This window comes from Ictalurus punctatus, chromosome 9 (assembly GCF_001660625.3).
Source record: "Ictalurus punctatus breed USDA103 chromosome 9, Coco_2.0, whole genome shotgun sequence".
Taxonomy (NCBI): domain Eukaryota; kingdom Metazoa; phylum Chordata; class Actinopteri; order Siluriformes; family Ictaluridae; genus Ictalurus; species Ictalurus punctatus.
Window position 1 is genome coordinate 15136489 of NC_030424.2, and position 17587 is coordinate 15154075.

Sequence of the window (17587 nt, forward strand, 5' to 3'; positions counted from 1 at the left end):
GGAAATCCAGCTATTGACCTGGTTTGTCAGAAGTTTAAATTTTACCTGCCACCAATCCTCAGGCCTCAATAATTGTATAGTCATTTTGCATTTTAAGTAAAAAAAAAAATAATAATAATAATAATAAAAAAGGAAAAAAAAGCTTTTTTTTCTTCTTTTACAAAGAACAAAAATGATGATAATATATATATAATATATACAAATAAGTTTTTTTTTTTCTGTATAAATGATCTGTGAGAGAATTGTATACCCTATTTATTCTAAGCTTGTTTTTGTTTTATAATGGCCGTTTCAATTCAATAAGACATAAGAGAGCTTTTCAAAATCTTAACTTGAGTATTTGTCATGCAATGAAAGTAATAAACAACACTTTTCCTTTAAAAACTAATCTTGTCCTTTTTCCCCCTGATCCTGTATTGGTTTGTGGATATTCATTATTATACGCATATGAGGGCGTCATGTTTTGCTAGGTTGAAAACTTTGTTTGAAATGATGCTTCCCTCTCCTGTCAGAAGGTTCTGACTATAAAATGCATTGTAATTACTCTTTGATGCAAAGTGATATGACACTTTGGCTGTTTGTTTGCTGCTATGAAATTCACTTTTTTTAGGATCCATATGAACATGCCATATAGTTTCATCTCCATTAGTGTCTACTGACTAAACATTTAACCATAAAAATGGCCCAATAGAAACTATAAATCCCTGAAAAAATACCATTGACATGAAGACATGAAAAGGACATGATGGGTGCTGCACATAACTGACTTGACAGCATGGTGTTATAGAACAGCCTGCCATCTGTGGTTGTCATGGTAACATTTATGGTATCTGCACTGGCAAAGGTCTTCAGCATCTAAAAATAAATGCTGTTTCATTATGAGCACAGAGCCACTGCAGAATGATGCCTGTTACAGACATGCTTGAGATATACGCTTCAGTAGCGTGCTGATTGAAGGAGGTGCCAGTGAGATGACTGACCTCTGATTCAGATACTGAACGAGTATGCCTGGAGGAAGGAGTGAGAATGCATTCAGCACCAGTAAGTGTTCTCTGCTAGGTTAATGGCATTTTTTCACTGAACTCTTCTCGGCATGCACTCAGTATTGATCCCCATCCCTCCAACCAACCTGCTTTTAGAGGCTGGGACTCACTGTGATGAGATTACGGAGACAGGGGGGTTAGTCTCTGTGTCACGAAGCAGCAGCTACTGCAAAAATGAGTCTCCATGATGGACGAATGACCAGCAACGGTGACGCACATTTGGAAGGCATGAAGGTGCAGGATCCCTCAACCCCAACTAGGAAACCTCAACCTGTGAGTCAAACCCTTTTGTAAAATAGGAATAATTAATCCATTAATGTTCATGATTTCCTAGGACATGTAGGGTCATGGATTTTAGAAAGCCTCCAAGCTTTTTCATGGGTTCTTTCCAGGCAACCATTAATTTTTATTATTATTTTTAAATATACACACATTCTTAGATTACAAGTGTTATTTTATGCCGTGTGTGTGTGTGTTTACAGTGAGCTCTTTGGGTCATTGAAGGCTATGTGGTGACCAGACACTGATAATGTGTCATAAATTTAGCTCTACTTAACTGCAGGATGCAGAACAGATGCAGCAGTGCAGCGGGCATAAACACGTTGTACTGAACAGCAACAGGCACAACACTAGAGTAAGGACAGAGAATGGGAAATAGTGTTAGAAACGTGTGAATGAATAAGAAGCGGAGAAGATAAACGCGGAGCTCTTTCGGCTACGACGCGCCCGAATATGCTATACTACGACCCTGTGGCGGTGGTGTTCAAAATCCGTCGTCAATATAAGAAACCATAAGAAACGGTTCAGTCCAGTCCTTCAATATCCGCGCAGTAAATTCAGCCGACACACTTAGGCTAACTGCTCTAGTGAGTAAATGGAGTCTGAAGAAGTGTAAATGCTAATGCGCTATCTGTTCTTCAAATTGTGTATTGACGCAAACTTCGTTATTCTTATTAGCTACCATTAGCTAACGAACCTCCATATAACACTACAGTCAACATTTATCACGTTTCACTGCCTCTAATTAACCTAAGCGTCTTTTTTTTTTCTCCACATCAACACACGAAAAGTATCAACATTTTAATGTGGAGTTTATCTAAAATCAGGATTTTTTTTTTGTTAAAGTGGAACAGTGTGAGGTTTACCGTTACAGTAAATATGAATTATTCATAACCCACATTTAGTCCATTACCGTCATTCAGTCTGCTGTACCAGGCAAAATTACAGAATAAATTTCATTCAGGTCAGTTTTATTTAACTGTATAGAGCTTTTCACCTTAGCATTTGTCACAAAGTAGCTTTATTTGGGATGTACTGCAGATTTATGTTTAGATCCCTAATGAATAAGGCAAGGAAGCTCTCTGAGGAACCAGACTCAAAAGGGAACCCATTCTCTTCTGAGTGACACTGTGGATTAATAAATCATTATTCTTCCATAATTGTATACTATACACGTGCAAGTGTATTGAGCTTGTGTTTTATATGAGCATATCGTGAATAGACGTCTTGGGAAAACACATGACAGTCTTTATGATTACAGCAGCAATTCATAGGGACAGTATACATGATCTAGTTGAGATTATTCTTTAAATCAAAGGTAAACAGTTTTTGAGAAATACAATTCTTTAGGGTTGACTTAAAATCACAGAAATGCTATTGTTGTTGAATCGTTATTATGTTAGTCATTTTCTGTGTGCAGCCCAAGCCTGAAAATGCCATCACTATTGCTGTGTCATCACGTGTGCTCTTCAACATGGACCTGGAACAGCAGATCTTTGAACAGAAGGGCATGGAGGAGTACCTGAAGTACCAGATTGAACATGAGACTGAACCATTTGCACCTGGACCTGCTTTCCCCTTTATTAAGGTCCAGGTCAAAGTCTACAAATCACTCATAATGCTGTCCACATCACTTAAAGTGCACCTATTATGGTTTTTCAAATAATACCTTTTAATGTAATGTTATATAGCTGTTTGTGAATGTAAAAACGTCTGCAAAGTTTCAAAAATCAAAGTGCATGACAAACGGGTTTATTGACTCCCAAAAGAAGGAACCGATTCTGAACAGCTGAAATGAGTCGTTAGTAATTCCAGACTTTACTTACTGTACAAACCTACATAGGTTTGTAACAAAAAGCCCCACCTCTGGTCTTCATTGGCTGCTCACTGGCAGTGGTAGACCAATCAGAACAGAGTATGCTCTGTGAAAGGAGGAGTTTAGAATGAATCCGGATCATTTTGAGTCGTTTGTGACACTGGGGGAGAAAAGGGTAATGCTGCAGATTAAATTATGAGCACATTAAAGTGTATTTTGACCTTGGATGCATGTAAATCTATTTTATGAGACCTTGAAAACAAAATTAGGCATGTTTCAAAACCATAATAGGTGCGCTTTAACTAACTCACAAAGTACATTTTTAAGCTTATTTTACTAATGAAATGAGGGAAATGAGATGACATAGATATCATAATCTGTCCCTTTTGTGTGTCACCTGCAGGCTCTGGAAGCAGTCAATGTGCAGCTGAGACAACTCTATCCAGACAGCGAAGAGCTCTTTGATGTTGTCCTGATGACTAACCATCATGCCAATGTCGGGCTCAGACTCATTAACTCAATCAACCATCATGGTAAGTGGAGAACAAAAAGCAGTCGTAGACAGGATGTCCAATAACTCACTGCTGTCCCCTGAACTGGCCTATAGCTGTTTATTATGTCTAATCTTTTAAGTGATCTCAGACAGTCATGCTAGAAGCGTTGTCTATGTAAAATAGAGCATTGTGAAAACCCTTGCTTGTAATGTTGGCTGTGATGGCTGGGGACATGGGGGATGGTGTGTGATGAGGGAGAGGGGGCTGTAAACATGATCTCATATCCCTTACATAATAATTAGATGACTGCCTTTTTAACGTTCTTTTTAGCTTGACACTGCAACACAAGATTGCAGACTTTGTTTACTTGTCAACAAAATGAATTTCCTTCTGTGTTTCGTAGAGCTGTTCATCGAGCGCTTCTGTATGACTGGAGGTAATAGTCCAATTGGGTATCTGAAAGCCTACCACACCAACCTGTACCTGTCTGCCGATTCAAAGAAAGTGATGGAGGCCTTAGAGGAAGGTGAGATGAGAATAGAAACGGAAAATTTCGATTTTCCAACTGAATTGTTGTAACTGAGGCTTCGGCTCTTGTGCTCACTAAGGGATAGCGGCAGCCACCATGTTTAAACCAGAGAAAGCAACGGAGGTTTCAGAAACACAGCTGCGAGTGGCCTTTGATGGAGATGCAGTGCTGTTCTCGGATGAGTCGGAGAGAATCTTTAAAACGGGAGGCTTGGACAAATTTTTTGAACATGAAAAGGCCCATGAAAACAAGCTACTTGATCATGTAAGAGAGTTACAGCACATAGAAATATGACAATATGGAGCATTAGAATGAATTCTATACAGCGCTGTTGAACTCTTGATTCTGATTGGCAGGAGATGATTAATTTTCCACTATAGCATGGAGCTTGGAGTAGTTCTTGCTGCAAGACAAATCACAGGTTTATACTGTATTAATGCACTCTTTTATAATATTTTACTGTTTCTATAGTAGCAGCTTACACAGGGACTTGTACAGGGGACCATCTACATAAATGTATTTTAAAAACATGTGTAGTTGATATGGTGAGAGTTTTCTGTGAGGAGACTTTTATTTAGCCTTACTATAAATGGATCAATCTAGCAATAAATAGATAAAAGTACAATGTTTTGTCCTTTAATAGATTAAATAGATTACAAATTTTAATTACTGTCAAATTGCTATGGAATAAGAGAAATAAAACACCTCCAGACATGCTGTTATTGGGATTTATTCAGCTTTGAAGTGGTTCCTCAACAGCATTGCTACAGTTCTGTTTCTGTTGACTTTTTACTGAACCATGTTTACTGCAAATTCAAAAAGAAGCTCAGTTGTGTCTTTGATTTATAGGGTCCACTGAAAGGATTCTTGGAGGCTTTAGGAAGACTGCAAAAGAAATTCTTTGCTAAAGGCCAGCGTATGGACTGTCCCATCCGCACCTACCTTGTGACTGCTCGCAGCGCAGCTAGTTCAGGTACACGTGCCCTGAAGACCCTGCGTTCTTGGGGCCTAGAGACGGATGAAGCCCTTTTCTTGGCTGGAGCACCAAAGGGCCCTATGCTAGCAAAAATCAAGCCCCACATTTTCTTCGATGATCAAATGTTTCATATTGAAGGGGCTGCAGAGTTGGGAACTGTGGCAGCTCACGTTCCCTATGGAGTCGCCCAAAAAGTGCCATCAAAGAAACCAAATGACACGAGTGAAAAAAATAAATAAAACAACATTGCTTAATGGCATGAAATATATTGTGTTGACAAAATTTGTTTTTAGCGGTTGGTGCCTGCCTTGAATGTTCTTCAGAGTGACATATTGTACTGTACTAAGATTTTATAATATGTAATGTACCTAGAGTATTCTGTTTTAGCTAAACAAAATCTGTGAAGTCAGGTGAAGCTACAGATCAAGAGGATCAAGCCATATATGTTTTGCTGGCTGATTACATAGAGTGAATTTAATACAGCAAGGGAATGTAATGGATGTACTTTATGTGCCTTCTAGGTGATTTTATGTCTATTAGATTATTCTGTGATGTGCTTTTGGATCATTTTGATAAGTATGTGAGTATATTTTGTCAAAAACCGTAAGTGTCTGCATGTTTTATTGTTGGATCTCGTATATGCAACATTTTGTTTCTGTGATATACAATTGTTCCATTAATGTAACAGATATTTAACTCTGTGAAAGATTTACCAATTGCTCTAACCTCTAGGTAAAGCAAAAAAGAGTTTTATGATCTTATAATGGTGTTTATTTCCAGCCACTTTTCTAGCCAATTCTCACCACCTATGTAGCTAGATGCTTTATATGCATTTTTATAAGCCAGGACAGAATACAAAAAAATGCAGGTCTACTGGTGATTGGATTATTTAAAAATATTTATCTATGTGCATAAAGAAAAAGTTTACGATATATAAAAATATTAATATAGCAGAGACTGTATAATGCAAATGAAAAATGTTTTTTTTTTTTTTTTACATAAATAAATAGATGCTCTAATTCACCTTAGCATAATTCTGTTTATTGTGCCTATTATATGTGGAGCATATTGCTATATTTTTGTATTGACTTATATTCTATACCACCTACAACTTCATACAGTATATATTCATTTCTCTATTAATTTTCTGTTTATGTAGCCTAAGTACACTATATGGCCAAAAGTATGTGGACACTTGACCATCACACCCATATGTTCCTTCCCCAAACTGTTGCCACAAAAGTGGAAGCACACAATTGTATAGAAGGTCTTTGTATGCTGTAGCATTACAATTTCCCTTCACTGAAACTAAGGGGACCAAACCTGTTTCAACATGACAATATCCCTTTGCACCAAGCAAGCTCCATGAAGACATGATCTGCCAAGGCTGGTGTGGAAGAATTCAAGTGACCTGACAGAACCCTGACCTCAACTCCGCTGAACACCTTTGGGATGAACTGGAACATCGACTGCACCCCAGACCTTCTCACCTGACCTCACTAAAACTCTAGTGCCTGAATGAGCAAATCTCCACAGTCATGCTCCAAAATCTAGTGGAAAGAGTTCCTAGAAGAGTGAATGCTGTTATAATAACAAAGGAGGACCGAAATTGGAACAAGCACATATGGGTGTGATAGTCTGGTGTCCACATACTTTTGGCCATATAGTTAATGTATGTATGTATGTATAAGTGCATCTCAAAAAAATTGAATATCGTAGAAAAGTATTTTTCCCCCCATAATTTAATTCAAAAAGTGGAACTTTCATATATTCTAGATTCATTACAAATAAAGTGAAATATTTCAAACCTTTTTTTTTTAATCTTGATGATTACAGCTCACAGAAATCAAAAATCCAGTATCTCAAAATATTCAAATAAATAATTTATAAAACAGAAATGTTGAACTCAGAAGATCTCTAATCAGCTAATTAACTCAAAACACCTGCGAAGGTTTCCTGAGCCTTCAATCTCTCAGTCTGGATCAGTAGAAACAACCACAATCATGGGGAAGATTTACCCTAAGTAAATGTTGCATTTCATTCGGAAATCAAGGTCCCAGAGTCTGGAGGAAGAGTGGAGAGGCACAGAATCCAAGATGCTTGAAGGCCAGTGTGAAGTTTCCACAGTCAGTGATGATTTGAAGTGCCAAAAATAGCTAGTTTGGTTTACACCAAACTGGAACAAACTGTCATGGTCACCACAAGAAGACGTGAACAGATTAAGAGAGTTTCCCTATCAGAGAGGGTTCCAGACTAAAACACCATTCCGTTTACATGCACTGCACCACTCACTTGACTACATAACAATTACTTTACTGATTTTCGATTTGTCCTAACTGAAAAGCATGGTAGTCCTAGCAGTACAATACATACCTGAATCAGTAGTTCAAACTCTCGAGCACAAACAGCACGGGCGTGGCTTCGCGCGAATGGGCGTGGTATTTGTTTTATGGGCGGAGTCTATCTCTGCTTGTGAAAATCTGCTTGTTCCGCATTGACGCCACGAGCGCTCGGGTTCAGCTTTTTAAAAAACATCTGTGTCGAGTACAGGTTGGTTTTACTTCTCATAAAGAATCCCTGTTGAATTTTGCAGTGGTTTCCACAGAGCCCAAACTCACATGATTAGTCATCTGTCATAAGACATTGCTGAAGATACGAGGAAGAAATGAACGGAGAGAGACGAAGCTGATTGTATTTCTCATTGGAAGAGTTTCAGCCATGAAGTCAGTAAGATAAATCAGATGTTGTGAGTGGTTAAGGAATCACTGAAACATGCCACATTTGGGAGTCCAGGCTGTTGTCGTGGCACTCGTGTGTTTGTTGGGTGAGTCCAGACGCTGTAAACACTCTATTTTCAGTTCTTAATGGAAAATGTGTTCTGTGATTGACAGCAATAGGGTCAGGGAAACCAGGAGAGTTTGCCTGTTTTCAGTGTTGTTTACACGCACGTGGTCTTGTGTCAGTTCATCCTTTAGATCCAGAGTATGTAATTATTCTCAGGTTTGTTTGTTTTTTCCTTTACTGGGACACCAGGTCATAAACTTATCATAAATCTAGCCAAATATATCTAGCACACTGTCAGATAGGAGACGGATCTCTCTGACACATCAAGACTGATATATACGTGTGTGTGTGTGTATGTATGTATGTATGTATGTATGTATGTATGTATGTATGTATGTATGTGTGTGTGTGTGTGTGTGTGTGTGTGTGTGTGTGTGTGTGTGTGTGTGTATATGTATGTATATATGTGTGTGTGTGTGTGTGTATATATGTATGTATATATGTATGTATGTGTGTGTGTATGTGTATATATATATATATATATATATATATATATATATATATATATATATATATATATATATATATCAAAAGATTGAAACCCGTTTAATGTTCTTCCTTTAAAAATAGTTTTTCAAAACAAATCTGATGGGATTTGTTGTCCAGGCCTGTGGCAATATAAAAGAGTTCAAGGGTTAAATAGCTACTTATTAGACCCAGCAGTGCGATGAGCAGCAACAGCTTTTCCCCCGGTTCAGATTGTGTGCAAATGCATATTTTCACAATGCAAAATTTTTATTTGCGCACACAAAATGTATTCAAAATGTCCAGTATTCAGAGGAACACAGGAATTGCCAGCTTTGCTCACTTCTCTCTGCGTCTTTGGACTGTGTTGTTGAAGTCACAAGACCAGGAATAAGTGCATATGTACCACATGCTTAATGTGATTACTTGCACAATAAGAACTCTGTTTCCATCTCAGTTCCCTCAGCACACATTCACTTAGACATTTCCTGAAGTAAAGCAATTTTAACGACTTCGAAAACGACTTTAAAAGGTATTTTCACACACACAAAAAAATCTGTGTAATGTTTACAGTAAAATTTGAATTTGTGTAGAAATTAATCGGAAATCTAAAAAAATAAAAAAGAGAGAATTCAATGTAATGAATGTAACTTCTTCACCATGCAATAAAAACATAATTCTCTCTCTTTTTTTAATCCTGTGTTTGGATATCGATCTTTAAACACGTCCACATGATTAGGGTTTTATCATTCGATAGCTTGTTTATCTCACCGCATGATGCACAGTTTAATTGCTTAGATTTGTGGTCAGCGCACAAATTAAATCCCTTATTGTATCCAGGAGAATGTGCTGTAATGTAATGGGAATGATTATAAACCTTGGTGTCTAATTGGATTTGACTTTCTCAGTCAGTAAATCAATCAAACAGACATACCCTGAAAATTCTGGAGATCAGACACAGCTGGTTGAGTTTATTTTAGAACAAACGAGTCTGTCCGTCTGCTTCGAGAAGGGCTAAAATAATCATTTACATCTGTAGAATTTGCTGACTTTATGGCCTTCATGTAAACCTGGTAAAGTAAATAAGCAGTATTCTGTGTTGGATGTTGATATTGTTCAAGTCGGTTAAATAATATTTCAGATGTATAGTATCCTTTCATTTATGTGTGTTGATCGTAGGAGCAGTGAGGAGTCAGACTACCCTCACCCCTGCTCTGACCGCCACCACAGTTATGGAGAATGTGACCGCCACCACAGTCAGTGAGATTGTGACTGCAACCTCTCCCATCATGCTCAGCACCACGACACCTGGCTGCTCAATCTTGAACACCTCCAGCTGTGAGGCCTGTGCACCGGGCACCTACTATGACAATGGTGAGTACGGCTTATTTAGCCTACAACAACGGTTCAGAGTTAGAGCTGTGGTTTCAGTTATTTAATACACTACTGACGTGCCTGGTTATACAGTATGTTACTGTCAATAATAATTTTGTTACTCAGTTTACTTGATCATGACATAAAATATATGACAAAAGTATGTGGACATCCATATGTGGGTGTTACCCATATTATTATTCCCACAAAGTTTGATGCACACCATTGTCTATGATGTTTTTGTATGCTGTTGCATTAATATTTCCTCTTTATTAGAACTAAGCGACCTAGCCAAAACTTGTCCCAGCATAACAATGCCCCTGCACACAATTCGGAGTCCTTAAAGACAGGGTGACAGAAAAACTTGAATGGTCTGAGCTCTGACCTGAACCCCGCTGAATGAACCCCTTTGGAATGAATTGGAATGCCGACTGCATGCCAGGCCTCCTCACCTGACAGCAGTGCATGGCCTCATTAATGCTCTTGTGGCTGTTATAATAATCTTCACTCATCTGGGAAGGCTTTCCACTAGATTTTGAGGTATGGCTGTGGGGATTTGCCCATTCAGCCACAAGAGCATTAGTGAAGTCAGGCACTGATGGCAGGCGAGAAGGTCTGGTGCACAGTTGGCATAACGGTTCATTCCAAAGCTGTTCAGTGGAGTTGAGGTCAAGACTCAAATTCTTCAACATCAATCTTAGCAAACCATGTTTTTTATGGACCTTGCTTTGTGCACTGGGGCATTGTCATGCTGGAACAGATTTGTGCACCTTAGTTCTAGTCAAGGGGAAATTTTAATGCTGCAATATACAAATACATTCTAGACAATTGTGTGTTTCAACCTTTGTAGCAACAGTTTGGGGAAACACATATGGGCGTGATTGGTGAAGTGTCCACATACTTTTGGTAATACAGTGTAACTGTAACAATGACCATTAAGTTATACTATTATTTTGTAGCGAATAAAACTAAGAAATATGGAAATAATTATTGTAAGGTTCTAATACAGCTGTACTGTAGAATGCAGACAAACATTTACTAAGGCATTTTTAAAAAACAGCTTGCTTGTTTGTTTATTTGTTATTCTGCCAGAGACTTTGTTGTGTTCATGTTGTCCGGAGCCTGGGCTGTGTATATTCCCCAGTGGCTGTCGTTCCTGCTCACCAGGTTTCTACCAGCCGCTAGAAGGCCAGCAGAATTGTCTTCCCTGCACACCAGGCTTCTACACTAAGTGAGTAATCACTTATCACACATTAATGGCACACATCTACTGTACATGTCATATCAAACAGCTGATCTGTGTTTTTCCTGTTCCTCCTGCTCTCCTCAGTTTCACAGCGAGCCCTGTGTGTCAGGCCTGTCTTCCTGGTTCTTATACTAATGAAAGTGGTTCAGTCTCATGTCAAGCTTGTGCACCAGGTAATCATTTATATATAAGCTTACTACAGTTTAATATATGCATAGACGAACAGAAATGGAATAGCGAGTCCCTGAACAAGGGGGGGGGGTCGATATCAAAAGTAACAGTCAGTATCTGGTGTCCTCCAGCTGCTTTAAATACTACAGTGCATCTCATCCTCATGGACCGCACCAGATTTGTCAGTTCTTGCTGTGAAATGTTACTCCACTCTTCCACCAAGACAAGTTCTCAATCACATCTCGCAGGGGATGGGGGGGGCACATGGTTACATGTAATTTTCCATTGCAAGGACGATCAGCTGTCCTTCGTGTCTCCCTGTAGCACTGTCTTAGGCGTCTTACATTACTGACATTGCAGTTTATTGCTCTACTGCATCTGCAGTCCTCATGCCTCCCTGCAGCAGGCCTATGGCATGTTCTGGTGAGCAGGAACCCTAGGCATCTTCCTTCTGGTGTTTTTCAGAGTCAGTAGAAAAGTCTCTTTAGTATCCACAGTTATTGTAACCGTGACCTTAATTGCCTGCCGCCAGTAAACTGTTCGTGTCTTAAGGACTGTTAAACAGGTGCATGTGCAATGATTGTTTATGGTTCATTGAACAAGAATGGGGAAAAAATGTTTAAACCCTTTCCAAAAAAGACCTGTAAAGCTTATTTGGATTTTACAAAATTATCTTTAAAATACAGTCTCCTGAAAAAGGGACGTTTCTTTTTTCTTTTTTGCAGTATGCATTAAACTATCAACTGATTTAATTCTCTTTAGTGACTAGATATTTGCAGTAGCTGTGGAATCAAAGTAATTGTCTAACCATTATTCATAAAGCATAAAAACATACATGTGTACTTTTTTTTTTGCAGGTTTTTATACATCCAGACAGAATGCCACTGTTTGTAACCCATGTCCATATGGCACATTCTGCAAGTAAGCTATGCACTTGCCTTCTGTATTTATTGACACTTTGTGAAAGGCATATCTTCCTGTAAATGTAAGCACATATAGTAAAATATAATCAACTTCTAGTGTATCTGTAAACTATAAAATATAGCCTGATTACATATACTCTTCAGCATGAAAGCAGATAACAGTACTACAATGACATTCTGAATTCCAGCACTATTAAGTACAATGTTTTCTTACCCTCAAGTTTACACTGGCTGAATGGCAGAGTCACATGTCTCTTATCTTGGGATTTTAATCAAAACCACATTAAAGGCTGCAAGTCATTTATTTTCCTCTGTAAGGTCCTGTACCACAGTCTGCAGACCTCATATCAACATCACAAGACTGACATTACAGTGGTAATTGTGTCTTCCTGTTCAACAGCTCCTCCAGTTGTGCTCAGTGCCAGATGTGTCCTGCTGGCTCTGAAGCGTTAAAGACGGGCAGCAGGCAATGCTCCCCCTGTCGCCCAGGTAACCAATGTCATCCAATATTAATATTATACCACATATTACACAACAATGCTGCTGAATTCTCAAATCTCATTGGACAGAAGGTGTTGATTTTATGTTGTGTAACAGCAGCTCTGACCGTAGAGCTGGCTGTAATACAAATCACACGTTTATATTAATGCACTCCTTCTGATACATTATTGTTTCTATAGTAACAACTCACTCAAAGGGACTTTTATATCAGATGCGCCACATAACCTAAAGAGTCTCCAGTGTCATTGCTTAATAACAGTTTTCCACCACAGGAAAGTCTTCAGGACAAAGGAGTTTGTGCTTGTATAACCTGTCTTGAGTTCCACATTACATGTACTTGTAAATGGTTAAAAAGTATGTGTTGTTCATTAATTAATGTAAAAACAAATTGTAATTGCTGTGGTATAAGAGAAATAAAGCATGCTGTGTTATAGGGGTGATAACAGATCACACCCCACTATTGTAGATTATTTTCCTATAACAGCTTGTCCTGTCATGTTTTATTCCTTACTTAACATGCCTTATGAAACAGTGTTGTTTCTCCTCACCTACTTCATGGTTTAAGCGGAAAGATGAGTAAACATTAGTGACATGAAATACACATGTGAAGGTTGTCCAGATCATGATCTGGGCTTTTGAGAATTACTTTTATAAAAAGTCTTAGGTGTATTAAGACTGTAAAAATAACGTAGTTAAAAGCAGGGAGTAAAATGTGCAACTCAAAAACAGGGGCAACTCAAGGAGTAGAAATTCATCCTAGGAATAAATCTTAAGCACGAAGTGTGAGTGCATCTATTTTTGCAAGTCAATAACAACCTTAGTGAAATGAACACTAGATGCATTCATAAAGCTCACAATTTGTTCTTTGTTTCTTTTTGTTTTTGTTCCTTTTTTTTTTTAAGCAACTGAACACGTGTTAAGTGCAGAAGATACTAAGAAGTTACATTTTACACTGTGTTTATCTGGTTACTTGTGTATGTTGGGCAGGCATGCACAAGACCTCTCATCAGAAAATATGTCAGATCTGCAACATTGGTTTCTATCAGATTCACTGGGGCCAGGAGAACTGTGACATCTGCCCTGAAGACCACTACTGCCCAGTGAGTGATTATTACCTCACACACACACACACTGTATTATGCATAATAACCACCTTCTAGGGGCGCACAGTGGCTTAGTGGTTAGCACAGTGGCTTAGTGGTTAGCACGTCCAGGGTCTGGGGTTTGATTCCCGCCGGGGCCATGTGTATGCGGAGCATGTTCTCCCCGTGCTGTGGGGGTTTCCTCCAGGTGCTCCGGTTTCCTCCCCCAGTCTAAAGACATGCATGGTAGGTTGATTGGTGTGTCTAAAGTAGTGTATGAATGTAAGTGTGATGTGATGGACTGGCACCCTGTCCAGGGTGTACCCCGCCCTGTGCCCGATGTTCCCTAGGATGGGCTCCACGTTCCCCCGCAACATTGAAGAAGGAGTAAGCGGTAGAAGATGGATGGTGTTTTAGTGGTTAGCATGTTTGCCTCACACCTCTGAGATTATGGGTTTGAATCTCGTTTCACCCATGGTGACCAAGCATCTCCAGCCTTAAGAAAGGCTGGAGATACGTGCGAGCTTGCTCCTGTCACCATAGCTCTGATTGTCATTGGAGGAGGATGTATGAACATTTAAATTTTCCCCATCTCTTTATCCTAATAAAATAACTTGATCACCATGGGCACCATGGTGCTCCTGGTTTGTCGGAGGAGAAGGGATGCAGACAGTGAACTGTCTCTCTCTCGTGCCCCACTTCTGCGGAAGGACCGTCCCAGTTGTCATGTGTATGGAGTCCCGTGTGATGCAGATCCTGTGTATGCAGGATGGTGACACATTGACAATGCAGAGAGAGTGTACAAAATCCTGTCAAGCTATTGCAAGCTACTATGCTGCACATTTGGACTTCTGAAAATGTACTGAATATTTGACAAACTGTTTGCAACATTTTGATAAAGTTCATATCTGTTTTCAGCTGCCCAGTGTTTGCTTCTGAATGTTCACTCAGACAAATCAAACTATCTTTTTTTTTATTATGGTGTTCACTGCTGTACACGGCACACTGGTTGAATGAATGCAAAGGAGTATCATTGTAGAAGTACAAATCCTCTTTTTTTTAACAAGTTGAATTGGGCCAGATCTGACAATACTTTTTGCCTGTAAAAGTATGGTGAGAAATGTTTTTGTATTTAACTATTAAGTCATTGCACTGGTCTTTAATATGTGGTACTAGTTAAGATTTGTGATTGTGCTGAACTGTTGCTGTTGCCTGCATGATTGTATTTATTCACTTGTGCCCCTTGATGTTTGTATGTAGAGTTTGAATGTTCTCCCAGTGATTCTGGGTTTCCTCCAGGTACTCTGGTTTCCTCCACCAGTCATACATTGTAGGCTGATTGTATTTCCAAATTGTCTGTAGTGTGTGAATGGGTGTCCGATTGTCCCCTGCGATAGATTGGCACCCCGTCCAGAATGTCCCCCACCTTATGTCAGTTTGTTTTGAAATGTCAGCAGAGACTTACTGCTCTATGCACAGCTTATGGTCTGTGTGGGCTCTAGGATGCGTCAGTGACAGTTTTACATAGGAAATATTAATGAGAAATTATATGTGCAACTTGCATCATGACACAGAGGGTCGAGCAGCCCAGAAACCACACCACACGATGGCACCAAGCAGCAATAATACAGAGGTAAAGGAGCAGAGCAGAGCAAACTTCCCTGCTAGTGACCAGAACAACAGACTCGGCAGACTTGTACAAACGAGGGGAAAAAATAAATAATTCTGCACCTTATTTTCATGTGTGTTTGCATCTGTTCAGAATATATTAGTTGTCCAAGCCAAATAATGTATTCGTATTTGGTTGCATCCCTAATATTCTGAAGGTAAAGTATATTTAATCAAGAAAGGACCTATTTGTCTTACAGAGTCCAGATGTGAATCCAATCCTGTGTCCCAGTGATGCTTTTTGCCCTGAGGGCAGCACTGCTCCGGGTTATTGCATGGAGACTTTCTTAAGAAAGGCTGGAGATACGTGCGAGCTTGCTCCTGTCACCATAGCTCTGATTGTCATTGGAGGAGGATGTATGAACATTTAAATTTTCCCCATCTCTTTATCCTAATAAAATAACTTGATTCACTACACATGTATATACATCCAACAGGGTCAAGATTTTATCTACAAATTACCCCTCAATATGTGCTCTGTTGACACCTTTTCCTCTTCTGTCTGATCTCTTCAGTGTTCCTTCTGTTCATGGTGCTCCTGGTTTGTCGGAGGAGAAGGGATGCAGACAGTGAACTGTCTCTCTCTCGTGCCCCACTTCTGCGGAAGGACCGTCCCAGTTGTCATGTGTATGGAGTCCCGTGTGATGCAGATCCTGTGTATGCAGGATGGTGACACATTGACAATGCAGAGAGAGTGTACAAAATCCTGTCAAGCTATTGCAAGCTTCTATGCTGCACATTTGGACTTCTGAAAATGTACTGAATATTTGACAAACTGTTTGCAACATTTTGATAAAGTTCATATCTGTTTTCAGCTGCCCAGTGTTTGCTTCTGAATGTTCACTCAGACAAATCAAACTATCTTTTTTTTTATTATGGTGTTCACTGCTGTACACGGCACAATGGTTGAATGAATGCAAAGGAGTATCATTGTAGAAGTACAAATCCTCTTTTTTTAACAAGTTGAATTGGGCCAGATCTGACAATACTTTTTGCCTGTAAAAGTATGGTGAGAAATGTTTTTGTATTTAACTATTAAGTCATTGCACTGGTCTTTAATATGTGGTACTAGTTAAGATTTGTGATTGTGCTGAACTGTTGCTGTTGCCTGCATGATTGTATTTATTCACTTGTGCCCCTTGATGTTTTATTACATATGGTACTTCAAGAGCTGTTTACTATGGAAGTTATATCTTTTTGGTATTTAAAAAGTTAATGCCATATTGGAATTTTTAAAAGAAGCACAATCGGCCTTGGCTAGAAAATAAACTTTGCACAAGTTTCAAACGAATTTTCATGACAACTACAAGATTGTTCATTTGATGTTTTTTAATTGAGCATTTTTTCCATAGCCAATGAATACATTATACATTATTATTATTAGTAGTAGTAGTAGTAGTAGTAGTAGTAGTAGTAGTAGTAGTAGTAGTAGTAGTAGTATTATTAACAACGGTCATATAAATGTGGTGTGGACTGTTCTGGTTGAGTTGGAATACACCACTATGTCAGACCAGTGGACCAGTGTGGTGATGTTGAGATGTACTGGGGGAACTGGAGTAAACTGAGCTAGTGCAGTCTTGCAGACTGTGGAGGTTGAAGGAACAAGGGAGGGTAACATAGGTGAATTTAGTCAGGAAACTGAGGCAGGCTTGCTGGATTCTCCACAGGTCAGACCAACTAACTGGTTTATTGAGTATGTTCTCCCATGCTGTCCATCACCGCTGGAATCCTGGAGAACCAGCCCTGATCCTGTACCTCTATTCCTCCACCCTTGCCACCTCTGCCTTTTAGCACTTTTGTTGTTTTAATTTTTTTATTTTTTATAAATGCCATTTATAATGACAAAAATGTCAATGAATGTGGTAAAAAATAAATAAATAAATAAATAAAATATTTTTGCCGAATAGATTGAACTGACTATTTTTTTACCCTATAGTCTGTATATGTAAAGTCTAAATAAAACCAGAATTTATATCATACAGCATATGGATACATCACAACTGGAGACCGTATGAAGTACAGTCAAAGACTATCGTTATTGTTGTCGTTGTTGTTGTAAAGACAAATGCTTCAATGTTTAATAATTTGTTGTTTGGTTTATAAGTGTTTGCACTCCGCTTTTCCCCCACTGCGTGCTGTTTGTCCCTGCCGCGCTCTGTAGGTCAAGGGTCACACA

The 17587-nt window shown here is 39.0% G+C and overlaps 2 protein-coding genes across 7 annotated transcripts; both read left to right on the plus strand.

The window, feature by feature from the left end:
• Nucleotides 1-477: 477 nt before the first annotated feature.
• On the plus strand, nucleotides 478-6165 carry nt5c1ab (5'-nucleotidase, cytosolic IAb). Of its 3 annotated transcripts, none has more exons than XM_047157641.2 (7): nucleotides 478-1041; nucleotides 1140-1316; nucleotides 2743-2910; nucleotides 3542-3671; nucleotides 4036-4158; nucleotides 4247-4425; nucleotides 5011-6165. In XM_047157641.2, the coding sequence occupies exons 2-7, from the start codon at nucleotides 1218-1220 to the stop codon at nucleotides 5374-5376; spliced, it is 1065 nt and encodes a 354-aa protein (XP_047013597.1). In that variant the 5' UTR covers nucleotides 478-1041; nucleotides 1140-1217; the 3' UTR covers nucleotides 5377-6165. The 3 variants fall into 3 exon arrangements, with proteins under 3 accessions (XP_047013597.1, XP_017331575.1, XP_053538419.1); XM_017476086.3 differs by having other exon boundaries at nucleotides 481-1041; nucleotides 4241-4425; XM_053682444.1 differs by lacking the exon at nucleotides 478-1041 and having other exon boundaries at nucleotides 1048-1316; nucleotides 4241-4425.
• A 968-nt stretch (nucleotides 6166-7133) lies between these two features.
• si:dkey-21a6.5 (signal peptide, CUB and EGF-like domain-containing protein 1) lies at nucleotides 7134-17317 on the plus strand. Of its 4 annotated transcripts, none has more exons than XM_053682440.1 (9): nucleotides 7134-7243; nucleotides 9626-9820; nucleotides 10913-11051; nucleotides 11151-11239; nucleotides 12095-12158; nucleotides 12561-12649; nucleotides 13649-13761; nucleotides 15612-15768; nucleotides 15927-17317. In XM_053682440.1, exons 1-9 carry the CDS (start codon nucleotides 7165-7167, stop codon nucleotides 16082-16084), a joined length of 1083 nt encoding a protein of 360 aa, XP_053538415.1. In that variant the 5' UTR covers nucleotides 7134-7164; the 3' UTR covers nucleotides 16085-17317. The 4 variants fall into 4 exon arrangements, with proteins under 4 accessions (XP_053538415.1, XP_053538418.1, XP_053538417.1 ...); XM_053682443.1 differs by lacking the exon at nucleotides 7134-7243 and adding an exon at nucleotides 7601-7687; XM_053682442.1 differs by lacking the exon at nucleotides 7134-7243 and adding an exon at nucleotides 7606-7961 and having other exon boundaries at nucleotides 9632-9820.
• The last annotated feature ends 270 nt before the right edge of the window (nucleotides 17318-17587 follow it).